We start from the raw sequence: 18,610 nt of genomic DNA, 5'->3' as shown, positions 1-18,610 counted from the left end.
GGGCAGCCGGTCAGAGGAACAAGGTCTGAGAAGAGACAGGGAGAGGAGCTGGGCAGTCGTAAGAATGCTCAGAGCTCTGACTCTTCACCTTCATGTACAAGGAACATAGGGGAAAAAGCTACTTATCTTTAAAACTAGCTAAAATTAGGTACTCTTTAGCCATTTCATTTTATAGTGACTAGTGAAAGCAGATCCTGTTCTCAGAAGCAACAGTCAAACACAGTGCGGTGCTTAGTGAATGGTGCATACCCAGACATGTCCCTTGGATTCCTGTGACACACCACCTCTGCTTCCAGTCTTTTCTGAAGCATTGCTCTGCTGCCCAAGTTGAAGATGGTCCCATAGTTCCTAATGTACACATTTATGGAGCATGAACACCTCAGAGCCTGTGAGAGAGGGCTGAAATCTAAAAGCATCTGTCATTTGGTAAGAGCTGCATTTCTTGTGCTCTTATGGGTCTGAAGTGTGGCATCAGTGCAGCTACAAGTCAACTGAATGGGGAAAAAGAAATCATACACTGTAACATTTTAACTGTTGCTGAATACACAGTTCTCCACATCCCAAAAACAGTAATTATAAAAGACAAAATAAATGCCACACTCAGGTCAGCTCTTCTCCTTCAGTGTCCTGTCTTTGATACTGGACAGCAGCAGATATGTGGAAAAAAAAGCATGCAAGGAACTCAATAGTTAAAAACCTGCCTCCTGAGGGAAGCACCTCTATTGTTCATGCCATCAGCACAAGGGTTTGTACCTTTATGAACAAGAGCTGTTTTTTTCCCACCATTTCTTCTCTATATTCTTTCTAACTCCCCCCTTTATTTCCCTTTTCAAGGCCTCCGTGCCCTCCCAGGGAGTACAGATAACAAAATGTCTCACCATGTCATCTTTCAGAAGACCTAAAAGCAGCAACCACGAGGGAGGGGGTGCCAATGCCCTTAGGTGTAACACTGCCCTTCCAGCAGGATCAGCCTCTTCTGAGTCAGCCTGGCTGTGGCCTTAACCACTTAGTTGCCAGGACTGCCCTACAAGGAACAGGAACTAGCCAGGGGCAAGCTGCAGCTCTGAAGGGCCACGGCCCAGACCTATGGGCACAGACCTTCTTTTTGACCTCTACTGCTAGAGGAACAAACAAAAAGATAATATTGAGGACTGCTGGGAATGCAGTTCTCATGGCAGGCTGAACAACTGTCACGTGCATGGTTTGTATGAATTTTTGTAAGCAAAGTTTATATTTAGGGAACAAAACCAACTCTGCTAGAAAGGTATATGAGATGACATTTTATTATTATGCACAATTTGTATCATTCACAGCTTACTGGTCTGTAGTCCTAGAATGTAGTGGATATGTACAGAAGCAAACTCAAATGACTTTCCATTGACAGTGAAAATAAATCACATTTTAATATTAAATCACACTATTCATTGCATCTCAGTAGGCACATAGAGTATAGAATAAACAATAGTTCTCACATACTGAGAGCTCAAGGGTCTTCCACTCACATTTCCTGATGTACATCTAAAGTGCCTGCCTTTAAGCTCAACAAAAATGCACAAAGCAACAACAAAAAAAGCAACAGAGGAAGGAAAGGCGAGAAAGAAGTGCACAGCTGAAAGTCACAAATCTCAGACTTGCACAGATGTTGCTGGGTTTGTTGTTGTTGTCGTCGTTTTTTTCCTTTTTTTTTTCCCCTTTGGAAAGAAATATATAGTATCACCAACAACTATATAGTTTTATATTTCAAGTCATACTTCAATTCTTATTTTAAAAAATGGAAAGAAAACCAACGGAACTGAAACTTACTTCAATATAGTCACTTAATATTCCATTACTTTCTTGAATTACTAACAGATTCAGTATTTCAGCCTTTAAAGCTGTTCAAGCCAACAACATTTCTTGTGTAGAAAAGTAATTAAATAACGAGAAAACAGCAAAGAAAGCTGAGTAGCTAACAAAACAGTGGTTTAGTTTGCATGGATTAACAAAACTGATTTTACATATTTTTGTCACTGATTTGTTGTTCTGTTGGTCTGGTTTTTTTAATGGCAAAACAATAGAAAGTCTAGAAGTTTCACAGAAGGTTTATAAGAGAATAATGCCACAGTCTTAAAGTACATACTTCAGTGAGGTTTCACCACTCTGCATCACCAACAGCTTTTGCAAAAACATGGTCTTTACCCTCAAAGGACATGACTCCATCTTTTAAGTAGAACTTCCATTTGTTCTTACTTCGATGTATCTGATGAATTAAAAAAATAAATAATTTTTTTAAAAAATCAATGTTCCACACCCCTCAAAAATATGTTAGACCATCCATTTAAAAAGAAAGGTTTCTTAAGCACAACTTGGTTTACAAACCTCATTATTCTTTTAAAATCCTGTTAGCCCAGAACATGTGACACACTGCCACTGGGCACACCTCAAGTATTCAACAGAGACAGTAGATTTCAGTTGTTTATAATGAACTCCCTGTCCTCTTCAAGAGAACAACCTTTTGAATCTCAATAACAGAACAGCTTCATGAGCATATCAGTCCCAAAATATACCGCACCTTGCAAACAAGTATGGCTTAACCACTGAAATGCAGCCATTTCCTTCTCCCATACACATTGCAAAGCAATATTGCATGCACAGAGGCTTTAGGATAAGGCTAAAAGCATGAAAACTTTGCTTAAAAACAAACTCTGACATACAAAAAAAAAAAATAATCTGCATATTCTGCTTCTCTTTAAAGGCCTGCAAAATTATCTATACTGTAGAAAGCTGGGGTTTCTGTTTGTTGTTTGGTTTTGGTTTTTAATACTGTAAGAATGAATTTCAAACATCTCTGAAAAATTCCTTGGATTTTTAAGCATCAGTCCACTTTCAAATCTAGAAAGAAAAAAGAAGGAAAAAGCAAAAGAAATGGAATAGTAATTTTGCGAACAGCTTTCTTTTACAGGTAACAAGGTAATTTAATAGATAGCTGTTTGAATCTACTTTCTACTAGGCCTGTTTTCTGAAATCTATATAGGAAAGGGGAAAGCTACCAAGATCTTCCCCCAACTTCTGTAACTGTTGATTTCTAATAAAATCTGATCTTAAATTTCCTATAAGACATGTCCAATACTGAAGTTCTTATCACTTTTTAAACATTTTCAACCAGTTTTTCAGCTTATTACAGACAAAGCTTGCAGCAGATAACAATATACACTACCTATAGCCTCTGTAACATCACACTTAATGTACTTTTTCAATACAACCCAGACACTGTGGCTTAATTTCAGATACATTTTCTGGACACATTTTCCAAAATAACTCGTTTCAGAAACACATAACCTGTTACACGTTAATAAAGACAATTTTCTTAGCAGCCCACCATTTCCTAAAACACAGACTCCATTAAGGCAGGCCTAACTGAACACAAACACAAAATTATCACTGGTCACTTCTGAAAAAATAAAAGTCAAGGCACATTCTTAAGCAAACTATAGATACATTTTTCCATATTTGTTTCAAAAGAAAATATGAACTTCGTTATGTTCAGCTCTTAAACTACTGACGTGTCCAAATCCATACCAGAGTTAGAAATACTTAATTTGATCTTCAAGAGTTCAAAATAAGTTTGAATTTTAAACATTAAAAACAAGGAGGACAAATTGCTCTTAACAACTGCTCTGTTTTTCAGATACAGCAGAATTCTGGTAGGATAATCACTCAGTAAGCACTTCAAAAGACAAAAAGTGTAAAAGAAAGCACACATACTCCTCTTTCTGTTAGCCATTTCAAAAATCTTAATTCATGGCTGAAAATTCATACATAAATCCATGGAGCTGTTGATATTACTTAGAAGTTAAGGAAATGCATAACTTTAGCAGCTTTACAAATCTGGTCTCCTTTCCTTTTCCTTCAACAGGCCATTATGAGCCCATTGATTATTCTCATTTCAGAAAACAGCAGGTAAGTCTTCAGACTATTGTCAGCTAAAGACCTAATTTAAACACTCAATTATAACAGCATGAGATTTTCTTTAAAGGGCACTGACAGATAACTAGATATGGATTTGCTGAACATATTATTTAGAATGATTAAGGAACAAAGATAAAACTATATACTGTACCTTGTCATACTGACAAAATATCACATTGTCGGTGTCAAACAAGTCTGGAATGTCCTGTTCACTGACATCATCATCAGAATTTAAGGGGTCCTACAGATTAGAATTGTATTTTACACAATGTTTCAGAATAGCATTGAAAATACTTGACGTGAAACACACCTAGAACAATAAAAGGCTGCCACTGCAAAAATCAAGACCTAGAAGCTATGAAGATCATGTTACACAAAGCTCATTTATAAGCATCTTCACATGTTTACATTCTCAAAAACAAACAAACCAAAAACAGAAACACAGGTCAAAAAGCAGAACTACTAACTGATAAAGCTGACCCCAGTAACTGGAATACCAATCAACTGGTATTCATTTGCAGTCCAAATGCTATGAGTTGATTCTCTTGTGAATCTCTAGGATACAAGATTGCACTTCCTTACACAAATCCTGTTTCTAGGAAACATATGTACTTGTATCACATTGTTCTCTGTCTAATCCTCTGCAGTCCTTCAGAAGGAAAAGAAACCTAGACTTTTATCTTGATCTTATTTAAATAAAAAGCAAAACTCCATTCCACTTATGCCAGAGTTTTACCATAGAACTTTAATTCTGGTAATTAAGTATTTTAATTCATCCAATAAACAAATGACTTCTCAACATCTCTTTCGTTTGTCCAGGCTTCTCATACTGAGCTCTCAAGTAATTTCTCAGCAGTACCTCCTGTCTCAAGAGGTATATAATTTAACTATGCATTCTCTGCATTAAACTTGTCAGGAATTGTTCTGGGTCAACAATTCAACAGTCAAGATAAATACACTATTGTAATGTGCTTCACAAGGCTTTAAAGTAAATTACCTCCTCAACTATATCTACTTGGGGCTCTTCATTATCACCACCACTGCTGCTAGACTCAGTGCTTGTAATACTGTCACATTCTTCATCATCATCTTCATCATCTTCGAGAACTTTTAGATCCTCTGATTCAATAATAGCAATGAATTCATTCTCTTCCCTATATTTTGTATGTGGTATTTCTTCCTTGGGAGAAATGTCACCAGTACCATCTAGCTGAATTATGCCTTCAATGTCACTGCAGATATCCTTCTCTGATTGTAAATTAGATTCCATCTGCTCAGTAGGTTCCATCTGACAGGAATAAAAAGAGACCAGAGACAGCTTGTGAATTAACACCGCAAAGCTTTCATTCTCCAGTACAAAGCCTGAGATCTTTGTTTAATAAAGTAACAAGCTTGGGGCACTAAAATGAGAGTTTCAAGTCCTGGACTACTTGTAAACCCTGACTAGATTCGCAAATCTTAACACTTAACCTTAAACAGAATCCCTTCCAAATATTCCTCAGCAATATGAAGAGACATTTTCTTAGACTTTTCTTTAAACACTATTGTACACAACCAACTTCAATCTGTGAACTGGGCCTTTAGAATTTCTACTGCAAATAAAACTCCAAAACAAAAAAAGGGAAACAAGCTACTGCCTTGCCCCCTAAAATAGCATTTTTCATTTTTGAAATGAGTCAAGATTAACTCATCCTTCTCTCTCAATTCAATTGAAATGCTTTGTTTCAACAACATCTAAAAAGCTGAGACAGTAACTATTGCAGTACTTCAAGTTACTGTTCATAAAAGTGCTAGAAATTCCTAAACTGAGTGTTCATAGAAGCATAAAAGGGCTTTAAGCTTTCAGCCGTCTTCAGTTTCTCATTAAATCTTTATTGTAGCACTTAATTCACATCCACATACTCTTTCTAGTTCAAGAAAATAACAATTTGTTTTGACCTTCCATTATTACTACTGACAGTAGTAAGACATCCTGCCATCAAAAAGTTCACGAGTAGCATAACATGCCTTCTATTTACAGTCATTTGTCATTACTGTCATTAAATTTGCATTTAGTAAATTTGCCTCAATCACATATAGGCACTACAACTCAAAGTCAACAAGCCAGCCTGAACTTAAAAACATCTGCAAATAATTTCTGGAACAAAAATTAGATGAGGTCAGGAAAGCGGCTTCCTAATTAAAATCATTCAAGTTTTTCACACAGCTCTAGCTGAATTCTAGTTCGTTCTGTATTTTCTATCAAGGAAATCCATTTCCTTCCAGCAGATTTTCACTTATCAAATCTGACTTTTCATGCTCGATATGCATTCGCAAGGCAAGTTAAATGCTCTTTGCACATTACAAGTTAAAACTACCCCAGCTGACATTGCAAAAGCAATTTGCCCACAGCTGGCCATTATCCACATGCAGATTCACTGTCACAATGACATGGAAGTTCTCAAAGGGTCATTTATGTCCGTTCAGTCAAAAAAACCCACAAGGTATTATGCCCAAAATTTGTCAGTAAGTCTAAGAATACACTATATCTATGCATTACACTTTGAGCATTTTTTTAGATTGACATTCTCTTCAAAAACAGTATTTCAGCAATATTTGTGAGAAATTCTTAACATTAAGCAGACAGCTACTGTTATTCAAAACAAGCTCAAGAATGAACTTCAAAATCATAATGATTTTTCTTACCATAATTTAGAGGTGCTACTTGTCACTTGCAGATGTGTTTGATCTCATCTGTTCTGATACTCCAAACAACTATCTCCAACAAATGTATTTTCACCAGCTAAGAAATAAAAGGCCTTACCTTGTCAGAGGAAGCAATGCTGTCATGGTCTTTCGGAACAGCATTATCATCCAAACTTTTGCCCATGATAATCAGGTCAATGATATCAGGCACTTGCTGTTGCACTGACTGCTGAGGCTCAGTGTCAAACTGCCCTGCCACATCCAGCAGGACACTGCTGGAGTTGTTTGCCAAGGACTCTGTGGGAGAATACCCTTCAGAGGCTTCTGGAGTAAACACAGCTGTGTGAAGACTGCTGTGCTGGGACTTTTCTGTTGAGTCTGCACACTGATTCAACACTGCATTAGATGCAAGTGGCTGCTGACTCAGAGAAGGCTGCTGGACCAATGCACTATTGGCAGAGTTCTCTAGGTGATTTTCTTCCACAACATTTGGTGGAAATACCGTGGTCTGTTGGACAGCAGTCTCCTGGGGTTGTAACATTTCAGCAGCTGCCTGAGCAGAAGATTCATTCACCTGTGCAACACCGACAACGTTGGCTTGCAGAATTGAAGGTTGCTCAAGGGGCTGAAACATCTGCTGAACAGGGTGATGGAAAATACTTGCATCTCCTGGGGCCTGTGTAACCATCACAGGCACATTTACCTTGTAAAGCTGCCCTACAAAGAGATGAGTTAAAAAGTTCATCAGGTTAAACTTACAGGGTTTATCCTGTCCACTCTCTTGTTACCACTAATAACCAATAGCAAATACTCAGGCAAACTATGAGAAACAGGACGTTTACAAAGCAGTACTTTCTCTAAGCACAATTGCAGCCTTTGAAAATTAAGTGTTCAGAGGCTACTTCAGTCAGAGCTTCCATCCAGACCACCATGTTTAATACCCCTTTCTGGTTTTGGCCTTCACAATACCTTGTGGCAGTCAGTTCAATAACTTAATTACATGCTGGATTAAAAAAAATAAAATAAAAGATGCACCACACAACAATAAAAAATAATCCTGTTTTGCATTTGTTTCCCTATCATTTCAGAAACTAAGGAATAAAGATAAAATAGCAAACTATTGCATATCTCCATGGGCAGTTCACTCTTCTAAGGACCTTTAAGTATCCCTTCTAAAAAACTCTAGTTTAAAAACAAACAAACAAACAAACAAACAAACAAAAAAACACACCTCCTAGTTTATCTGTCCTCTCATTGCATGAAAACCACTCTAAATACTGAATCCTTAAAGTTTTTATTATTATTATCAGTGTTAAAAGCTGAGCCAGAGCTAAGCTCACAATGTCATTTAATTATTCTTTACCTCAAACACAAGCTTGCAGACACAGTCACTGATACTAGCCCATAGGTCTCAAAAACCTTAGGAATTATACCTGAAATAGATATCTAGTGACATTAGTTCTCAAAGAACAGCTGTTTGAAGAAAAAGTCAATCAGTGACTGAAATAAGCCTTCCACTCATCACATTCAAAGCAGTACTAGCACATCTTTGTACAAGCAGTACAGGCAGTTTTGTCAGCAAAGAGTGGGAGCAAAAAAGTTTATGGATGATTGGATTTTATTTGAATGAGAAGTCAATTCACTTCTGAAGCACCAGAATGTCTTTACCTTTTTAAAACATGGAAGATATTCCTCATATAGGAGAAGGATATACCTATGTCTGAACTGACGAAAGAACACATTTGTAAGCAGTTGTAAAACAAAAAAAAATGGCATCACCTGGCAGCCCATGTTAACTGATCTTGCAAGTGTACATAACTGACACACTAACTAATCAATGTAATTACTTCCCCCACGCAGCAATTACAAACACAAACTACAAAGGAAGAGGAACATAAATGGCTCTACCCCTCTATGCTTTAACTTCACATTTGTTTTATCTACTGTACTTGGAACCATCTTTCAATGTCCACATACAGTCAATGCACTGTAATATTTTACATCTCCTCTTTAATCTTACCAGATACTGTCTGTAGCGTCACTCCAGTTGGTACATGTATAGGATAAGCAATACCCGTAGGGAGAGTAAGAGTTGCACCCGCTTGTGGAGCACCCTAGATACACAAGAGCTTTAGTAAGAAACAGTGCATACTTTATCTCCTAGGCCCCAGCACGTCACGCTAACATATCCAGACAAACATGAACGAGGGCCTTTTTGTGATGATCTCTACTGAGGAGTTGCTTCAGACTTTTGGGGTTTAGACAGATAAACAGTATTCTGTAGTGACACGATAATCACTTGCCCTATTTCCTATTTTCCAGTTATCCCCTTTTCATTAACAGAACACTTTTCTGTACCCCCTCAACATGCACACCATTCAGAAAGGTGTTTTTCCACTCAGAGCCACTTCTACCTAAGCTTATGCATTACTCCACACAGCACAGACTCCTTGCCTGGGTCTATGAAGTCACTTCACATTCTCTTTTTCTCCTGAAAAGCAAAGAGTTGGATATACAGCTCCCTTTTGAACTAGCTGTTCCGGAGAAATCCAAACTTTCAATCAGGAAACTTGCACGTTATATAAACACCTTCCCCATATTATATTTCAGCTTGGCAAGCTCGTTACCTTGATGCTTAGGAGGAACTCAAATTCATCAAATTCTGACAATTAATAGCCCCACTCCAAACAAATTTTGACATGCCCAGAGTTCAGAATCTGTCAACTCTTAAAACACTCATTTTCTTCTGGATGATTTCTATGCCTTGCAGCTAATGCTCCTCCCAGCTTCACTACTGCTAGCATTTCCCAGCCATGCATTAATTTCATATCCAGTAACAAAAAAAAAAAAAAAAAGTGTGGGGGGAAATCTGGGTGATCTGTAGATGTGCATTTCTACTAGACTTCCTTCTCATGGGCTAAATACAGCTGGGTCCTCCAACACGCTTCTGGCTGCACTGCTTGTAAAACCAACTGGTAGATCCCCATCCTTTTTCACTGCTCAAACAGAAGCAGCAGAGTTACAGCTCTCCCTCTGCAGACTCTTAATTTTTGTATAGTTTTCATTAAAAAAATAAAAGAAAATAATAGGGCTAGAAGTAACAATACTGAGTTTCTTCAGCTGTTGATTCTCTCTCAGCAGGACTCATGCTCCCTTACCTACTATACCATATTGGACAGTTAAAACTGTCATGGGAAGGGGTACTTTTTCAGTCCCTAAATGCTGTCCTAAAGCATCTATACATGGAAAATATTTAATACTTGCCTCCTGTTAAGCCTACTAACAACTGACAAACATAATTATTTAGAATTCAGAATAATCAAAATTGAAATAGATATCACTACAGCTACATACCAGATCTCCTGCTGTCAAATGCTGAAAACCTCTGCCAGTTGGGATGACTAAAGAAGCTATTAAAAAAAAAAAAAAGACACTTTACAAAAAACATTACTTTCTTGGACATAGTTGATCTTACCATAATCTACAGCAAACGTGGCTAAAACTAAAACTAAAGCAATCTACCTTCAGTTCATACTCAGATCAACAAACAACTGAGCACATCTAGATGAGGCCCTTGAATATACTTCCCTTTATGTTGCTTCAAGCTTATGCTGTACTCAGCAGGGAGAGGTTACATCCAAATTTGTAAAACTTACATTTTGCTAAAAGCTGGTCTTGGAGATGTTTTGTTTGTTTTAAAAATATTTCTATTTAACTGTTTGATCCATTTAAGTTGCACTGTAAAAATTAAGCATGCCATTTCTATTTATTACATCAACTAGAAGGATGGATGTGCAATGCTACCAAAAACATATATGTAAAATGAATTAACTTGTCAATATGAGGAAGATATGCAACTACTTTTTTTGCACCACAGCAAATCCAGTGTTGCTCATAGAAGGAACAGTAGGGTGCGATTTTCAAAAGCACTAAGTACTGACTTCAGTGAGAGAAGATAAGACAAAGGGAAAACTTCCCCAGGCTTCAACAAGCAAACAATTTAGGTAGCCCTAACTACTCTGAAAATCTCTAGCTACAGGACAATTCAAATGCCATTTAACATTAAAAAAAAAAAAAAAAAAGAAAATCACTGGCTTCAACAGGTTGTTTTGCCTTAGTACTACCCTTCCAAAATTTAGGAGTAATAAGGTAAAACTCATTAAATATAAAGCCTCCAATAGCAAACAAACCCAAAAGTATACTCCCTTTAACCACATGGAATAAATAAAATATCTGTCTCCAAAACCAGCCCATTCAACTATGAAGACTGTAAAAAACCAGATGAACAGTGCCTGCCCAACTGCGAAGAGCACTATGACACAGACTTTCATTAAATCATCTCACATGTTTTTTGTCCTTAACAGGGAAAGGTCCCAAAGGCCTCTCACATTGGGAGAAGCCTCAGCTGGGCATTATGCTCTGCCATAACATTACCACAGTGGTCAGCTGCACTTAATTGAGAAGAACAGGTCTTGTGAAAGTCAAGTGTAACAGGAATGCTGCTTCTAGGAAAACTAACTGAAAGACAAAAAAACCTCACCAAAAACTCTCACTCTGCTGTTTGAGCAAGGGATTACGTTTTAAGAAGTGCAGAACCAGGTTAAAATCCAATGTGACAGCCAAGCTGCATGGCACAATTATGCCATATAACCTCTGTATACATTATGCCACACATTAAAAGCATGAGTAGAACCTTAGCCCTTCTGGTAAATTTGCAATTGAACGGCAAAACTTCTGAACCACAGACAAGGCGGCTAAAACTCTACACATTTTGTTACTGGAACTAAGCAGTAAATAAAGAGCACATAGCCATAACTGCATTACTTTATCAAAGTTTAATGAATCCTTCATTGGTCAAATTCCACTTTCACATAATTGCTGTTCCCTATCATCCTAGATACATACATAAGTATCCCAAACCAGCACCTTCAAGTATTCTAAAAAGATTCTTGAATCACTGAGCTATTCTTGAATTGCATCTGTTGTGTTCAACACCACCTGACCTGCTGAAGCCTGCAGAACACGGTGAAAATTGTGCGGCAATTGCAGGGTAAACTGTGGAGAATGGTGGTTATGTCTGAAGAGGCCTTCTGTTGCTTTAGACTGCACCACCTTGGTTTCCCAAAGCTGCAGAAAGATTATTATTAAGGTCAACAGATACCAGCTTTAAAAATAAACCACATTTAAAATTATAATCAGGTATTCCTAGCTTTTACAAGAGAAAATTGATTCTATCCAATAAAGATGTTAACAATCACTACAGAATTTCAGCTTCCAGCAACCCAAGGCATCATTCACGTTGAAACTCTAAGTTAGGGCAAAATTTTGCATGTTTTGGAGGGCAAAGAAATGGACAGGTACATAATCTCAAAAGAAAAAGAAAAAAAAAGTAAACAACTTCTCTTAATGCAGGGGAATCAAACAAACCTGTTTCAATTCTTTCAGAACCTGTTCCTCTAAACCCTCTTCTGCAAAGAGCTCCCGCACACCTTCAATCACATCTTCAATAATGGACTTGTATAGTTTAGGCTACATAAATAAATAAATAAATGTTTTCAAGTTAAGATGAACATTAAGCCATTTGAAATGATAGCACAAGGTCTATTCTCACTGCATAAACTACTCTTAAACTGAACAGCATAAACAGATCAGTGTAATAATTTGAATACTCCATCAAGTGCAGAGGTCTGCAGGTCCACTCGTTCTTTTCAATATGACGTCCCTGGGAACAAACACCCCTGGAAAAAATTGGATTCAAGCCTCAAATTACGCTTTCTGCAGGCTATGAAATGCTTATATTTTCAAACAAGCATGTAAAAAATATCAGTTTAAAACCGACATTTACTTCTTAGTATCATTATAGTGTCATTGGTCCTAGCTTAAAGACCAACCAACAATACAAGCTACTAAAAATGGGATGTGCCAATTCTATCAGAATATATATAAAATTTAAGTAACCTGCAAGAAATAACTTCTTTATTTTATTTGTGGTCTGATGCTGTATAGTAGTTTAGCTATGGAAATTTTAATAGTACAGTTATCAATACATATAATTCATCCTATATTACAACAGGACTCCAACACAACATTTGATTACTTCTTCTGTCCATGTCAGTGATCAAATCCTAAATCCTCCAGTCAGACCTGGACAACAGACACACAGGAGCTTCAAGATTCGTCCACTCAGGTGCAAATGTAACATAATAATCTTTTAACAATTTAAAGCTTATTAATCTTGATTATCATTACCAGCAGAATAGGCTAAACAAGGTGAAAGATGTAGCTGAAATTTTTAGAACCTTAGAAATTAAGATTGCGCAATATTAATTTACGTTTCTCTAAGTTAACATCAGATTATATGCTGTTGCTCTAAAGTTGTTCTAAACTGTAGATGATAACGTGTTTAAAAAAACCCTAGCAGTTATTCAAAAGTAACAAGTTAGGCTTTTTGCAAAAGGCTGTCAGCACAACATAGCACTGCTTTAAAATAACCATACTCATGTATGATTTCCTATGGGAGGGTAGAGATCTCCAAGAATTCCCCCAGCACATTTCAGGATATTAGGAATATGCGAAGAAAAAAAAAATTTAATCTTGTACCGCTACACTAGGAGATATTGACTAGCCCACATGTCAAATGCTTTGCCGTCATTGCTAATCCAGAAGAGAAACCAAATTTAAATCTTTCAACAGGCCTATTACTCTCCCCAGGATTACCAAGCTATGGTAAGTACAAATATTTATTATGCTACATAAAAACCGCACATAGCAACTGTAAAACTCAAATGCTATGCGTTTTCAAATTAAAGAAAAATGTTTACAGCACAGACACTGCAGTGCTCTGGTTTTACCCCTTCACACACAGGCAGCCCTTCGCGATGACCAGGCCACCCGCGCTGGGACCCTCCACTGCCACCAAACAGCGAACTCCAGTTTGTTTTGTGACACGGTAGCGGGGGGGGGGGGGGGCACTTATCAACACCCCATTCCAGCAAAGCCAAAAACAAGTCTCAAAGCGAAGCCTCCGAGGCTCCCCTGGGGTTGCCGCCAGCCGAAGGGCCGTTTTACGTCCCACAGGAGGCGAGGCAGCGGCAGCTGGAGCCCGCGGGCGCGGCGGCCGCCGCCCTGCGCCTGGCACCGCCACGGGATCCCGCCCCGCCCGGGGGCTGCCCAGCGCTCACACCAACGCCTGCCGTGATGCTTTTTGCCCATAAAACGCTGCTTTAACTCACTCTCCCTTCCCCCCCACCAAAAATAACGGCTCGCGAGGTCACCCCCGGGCTCCCCACGCCGGGGAACGGCCGGCGGTCCCAGGTATCCTCTGGGGACCCCGCGGGGCGGCACCACCTCCCGCCGGGCCCAGGGAGGCGACGTCCCCGGCCCCGTCTCCCGCCCGGAGCGGGCAGCCAGACCCCGCCGGGCCGCTCGCAGCTCCCAAGCCTGGCTACGAGCCGCGGGGCCAGGAGACGCCTCGCCGCCGCAGCCCCTCACCAGAGGACACGCGTGAGCCATGGCGGCCGCCGCCATCACCCCGCCCTCCCGCCTTAAGGCGCCGTTGTCACCGCGCCGCGGGCTGCCCGCCGCCGGCCCCGCCCGCTCCTGCTCTGCCTTTTCTTCCCTAACCATGAAAAACCCCACGCAGGGCAGCACGCTTGGGTGTAGCCGAGCGCTGGTTACTAAACCGCGGTTTCTTCTTTCAACTGCTCAGCCTGAAAAGAGGGACCAGTCGCTGCAGGAAGCGCGGGGTTTGCAGTTCGCACCCTGAGCTCTTGCCTGGAACTTCAGCTTCTGTTCCTGAGGCTGAGGGAGCTGGGTCTTTTTAGCTTGGAGAAGAGAGGACTGAGGGGTGACCTTATTAATGTTTATAAATATATAAAGGGTGAGTGTCATGAGGACGGAGCCAGGCTCTTCTCAGTGACAACCAATAATAGGACAAGGGGCAATGGGTGCAAACTGGAACACACGAAGTTCCACTTAAATATGAGCAGAAACTTCTCCTCAGTGAGGGTGCCAGAGCACTGGAACAGGCTGCCCAGGCGGGTTGTGGAGTCTCCTTCTCTGGAGACATTCAAAACCCACCTGGACACCTTCTTGTGTAACCTCATCTGGGTGTTCCTGCTCCAGTAGGGGACTGGACTGGATGATCTTTTGAGGTCCCTTCCAGTCCCTGACATTCTGTGATGGAGGGAAGGATATTTTGTCTGGTGAACAGAGTGAATGAGAACCATAGTTGTTCCTGAGTGTGAAAGTATACCTAGGAAAGCTGCCTACAGAAGCATATTATTTTGCTCTAATAAACTCTGAAGTCATTATTACCTCATAAACAGGGAGATATTTGAAGCTACCAGTTAAGTAGCAGCAATCTGGTACAACTATTCAAATTATTGCTTATATTTGCAGCAATCTGTTCATATGTTAATACAGAGATTTACCAATTTAGCAGATACTCATTTGGAAAAATATTCGTTAATCTTGTGTGTGCAGGAGAGTATATACTTTGGTCTTTATACAGCTTTTGTCTGCATATGGGTCATTGCTACCCTGATCATTCTAAGAAGCTGGAAACATATATATTTTTTTTTCCTTCTTCCTTTCTTTTTCCATTTTTAGGTAGCTATGTAGTAATAGCGCTATTTGGCTTGTAAAGGGAAGATTCACCCATTAAGCTTTAATTTTTAAGGCTGACTTACGCACCGTGAAGAATGAAAAGATTTTAATGAAAATACTGACAGACCCTTAATTATATAGCTAAACCAACGCCTACAAAAAGAAAAAAAAAACAGCATCCATAATAATATTGTAAGTTGCATTTTTGCAAGCGAGACAAATGGAATTTGCTATTGAAGTAATTTTGCTCTGCAACGGAATGTGTTTAATAACACTGTGTGGGTCTCGAATTAAACAACAATTGCATATTCAGCTGTTCTGTATGCCCTGCATCATCATGAGGAAAAGGCAAGCCATGTTGCTTTGTGTATAGAATAATTTAAATAATAAAACATATCTTTTAAAGCACAGTACTCATTTGAAACTGTCAGGAATAGTGCATACCAAGAACATCATTATTCTTCTCCTGTCTGCTAGTCTTGTCATGTTAGCAGAGATATTAGGAAGAAGTTGCAGCCTTTAGGATCTCACCAGGCCCTGAAGGTTGTGGACGGTGATCCTGCAGCTGGCTATGACTCATTCATGAGACAGATAAACCTGATGCAGAGCCATCTATCTGCCAGCGTACTGTACAACAGTTTTAGAAAGGTGAAAGTGCAAAAAGAACATTTACAAAGTAGCCCCCTGCTTTCTACAAACATTTGTTCATCTAGGGATTATAACGTGCCTTGAAATTGGAACAATTTGTATGCCTAACTTCAAAAAGAGAGGGAGGCTGGGGAGCTTGATACCAAAGAATTTCTCAGCTGTCTCAGATAGTGCTATGCAGGCCAAAGCAAATGGTCTTCACCTGTGCTGCAAGTTGACAGCATGTGCCTGGGTGTGCCCATATGTAGCACATCCCACCAGCACAAGGCACTGTGGGTGTCCCCCTTGTGTTATAAATTATACCCTGTGTATTGCTAGTGAATACCAAGGCTCCGTCACCAAGGTCAACATGTCAGTTTCCTTCGTGGCAAGGACAGCAGACAAAGCCTCCTGATAACACAGGTATTGCTGGGGAGAAAGCAGAGACTGGAAATGGAAATACAGCTTTCCACGCTGCACAGAGTGGTTGCAGAGGGTGCTTCCTACTAACTAGGGCACTTACACATTAATCTGAGGTCTAGCAACATAATTTATATAATAGTTTATTTCAAAAATTCCTAGAGAATATGTCTCTTCATCCAGGCACTGCAAGCAGTGTCAGCTGAACAGCATGATAAAGCCGGGTATACAATGAAAAAAATTCAGCCTTCTCTGAACAAGAGAAAAAAAATGAAAATATCTGTGAATAACATTACTCATACTGACAGACTAGCTTTGATATTGGTGATCTTAACCTAGTATCAGTGTCCAGCAATATAAAGTGCAAACCTGTCATATTTTTCATGCTTATGGATTTGTTAACATTTAAGCCTAATTTTAAGAGAAGAAACTGAAGCACAGACACACCAGATATCTTGCCCAGGCTCACAAATGGCAGTCAGGAGCAGCATCTAGGTTTTGTCAGTCTTGGTTCAGCTTCTGATCCAGCTCTCCCCATTGCAGTCTTTTTAACAGCACACAAGAGTATTAAAAGTCAGGCTGCTGAAAAGATTAGCATGCTGTTCGAACCCTCCTGATTTTTCAGGGTTTTGTCGGTATTTGGGATAGTGCTGCTTAAGGGCATCTCAAACATTCGTTTACTGGGCAGGTTTTAATTTCTAATAATTTATACTTCTCTTGGTGGATGATGTCTAGAGATTTATTTTTGGATTATGAACCTTTATTAATCATTTAAAAAAAAAAACACAAACAAGCAAAAAACAACAACAACAACCAAACAAAAAAAAAAAAAGTTTTTAAATGCCTTTCCTCAAGAAATGGAGAGCCCTCAGCAAACTCATTTGCTTGGTAATGAATGCCCTCTTCTGTTTAAACCCAGCGTTGCTGCTGTAGAGGAACACAGCTACTCAACCGCAGGACTGCAGAATTCTTTCTCAAGACACATTTTACAAATACCATCTTCCCCTTCCTTCCAAGTAAAATAATCCTTAGGAGGAAGTGGTTGCAGAATCCAGGCATTCCTCATGGAAATGCCTTGACATGGGCAGAACTGTAATTTAATTTTAAAGATATTCTCTAACATGCTCCCTTTGTTTCCAGCTGTTGACTCACAGATATATGGCAATCTAGTCTCATAACCAATTTTATTAACAGCATGATTTTGTTATAAGCTCAATCATTTCCGTCAGAGTTCTGAGACAGATAACACTGGGACCCGTGATTTGTTCCTCTTTCATTTATCATGTGTAACTCCTGTTTTTTCAAGAGTCTTTCGTTTTTTACCTGATTTAAACCACTTTGTCAGAGGAACTGTAGAAAGAATTGTCTCTTAATTCAATTTAATGATGAATTTTCAGGACAGAGTGGCATAAGAAGGGCTCTGGCCTGTACAAAGTGCTATATAAAAATGGCAAGACCTGATGGATTGAATACACTGAATGGTACTGTGTATCTCAGCTCCTCGATAAACCCAGAGACTTGTGTGGTATGAGTAAGTCTAATTAAGGATTAAACAAGCCTTGCCTCTCCTAAACACACCTCCTGATACATGTGCCTTATGTGGAGAGAAAGCCTCAAAGGGAACTAGCAGCCCCCAGCCACTTCACTGTCCTAACTCTCATCGCTGCTTTCTTCACACTCCTGCTGGTGCCCAGCTCAGTGCTCCTCTCTTGTCCCCTCGCCTCCTTTGCTGTCTGCCTTGTTTCCTTGCACGTGACATACCGATGCTTACAGCACCTTCTTTCCCCAGAGACCCCAACCTCCACCCTGTGCCCCCAAGACACACCCCCCTTCATCAGTGCCTGAAATCTGTCCCTTTGTCACCTGTCTGTAATTGCCACTTACCTGCTCCTGGGCTCCAGTCCGGAGGGACTGGCTGCAGGGGTCCGCAGAACCACGCAGAGCCAGGGTGCAGCAGGAGGGTAAATGCCAGAAATATATTCCTCCTCAGCTGAATTAGCTGCTGGAAGCTCATGGTCGAGCAGACGTTTGCTGAAGTCCAGCAGCTTTAATGTCAAGTTAAATAAGAGCAGAGCAGCATGGTTTGGTTAAGGCCAATTTGCTCTAACTTTGCATTGGATAATTTGGAGAGGAGTAAAGCTGAGCAACCACAGCAGCCCCTTTCACCAGCAGTAGGTTTTGTAGCACCAGCCACATGGCTGAAATGATCCAGCAAGTGACTAAGAGACAGGTTCAAGCACAGCTTAGCAGTCAGGTTCTCCCTTTTACTGCCTAATTGATAGTTTAACTCTTCTAAAGAATAACTCAGACGTATGGAAACTAA

General features: G+C 39.7%; 1 protein-coding gene across 1 annotated transcript in view; it reads right to left on the bottom strand.

Moving 5' to 3' along the window:
• Window positions 1-2,131: 2,131 nt before the first annotated feature.
• The window catches only part of LOC308038695 (stonin-1-like), a gene marked incomplete at both ends in the record, with an annotated part of 34,584 nt that continues 18,105 nt past the window's right edge, over window positions 2,132-18,610 (bottom strand). Inside the window, 8 exons of the mRNA XM_080341470.1 lie at window positions 2,132-2,239; window positions 4,100-4,189; window positions 4,946-5,236; window positions 6,752-7,350; window positions 8,654-8,747; window positions 9,988-10,043; window positions 11,637-11,760; window positions 12,061-12,162. Of these exons, the coding sequence (XP_080197596.1) occupies window positions 2,132-2,239; window positions 4,100-4,189; window positions 4,946-5,236; window positions 6,752-7,350; window positions 8,654-8,747; window positions 9,988-10,043; window positions 11,637-11,760; window positions 12,061-12,162 (1,464 nt within the window). The remainder of the gene's footprint in view (window positions 2,240-4,099; window positions 4,190-4,945; window positions 5,237-6,751; window positions 7,351-8,653; window positions 8,748-9,987; window positions 10,044-11,636; window positions 11,761-12,060; window positions 12,163-18,610) is intronic.

The sequence above is a fragment of the Nesoenas mayeri genome (assembly GCF_963082525.1).
Source record: "Nesoenas mayeri genome assembly, chromosome: 3".
Lineage (NCBI taxonomy): Eukaryota > Metazoa > Chordata > Aves > Columbiformes > Columbidae > Nesoenas > Nesoenas mayeri.
The sequence above is the reverse complement of the archived record's forward strand: the minus strand, read 5'-3'. Positions and strand labels throughout refer to the sequence as shown.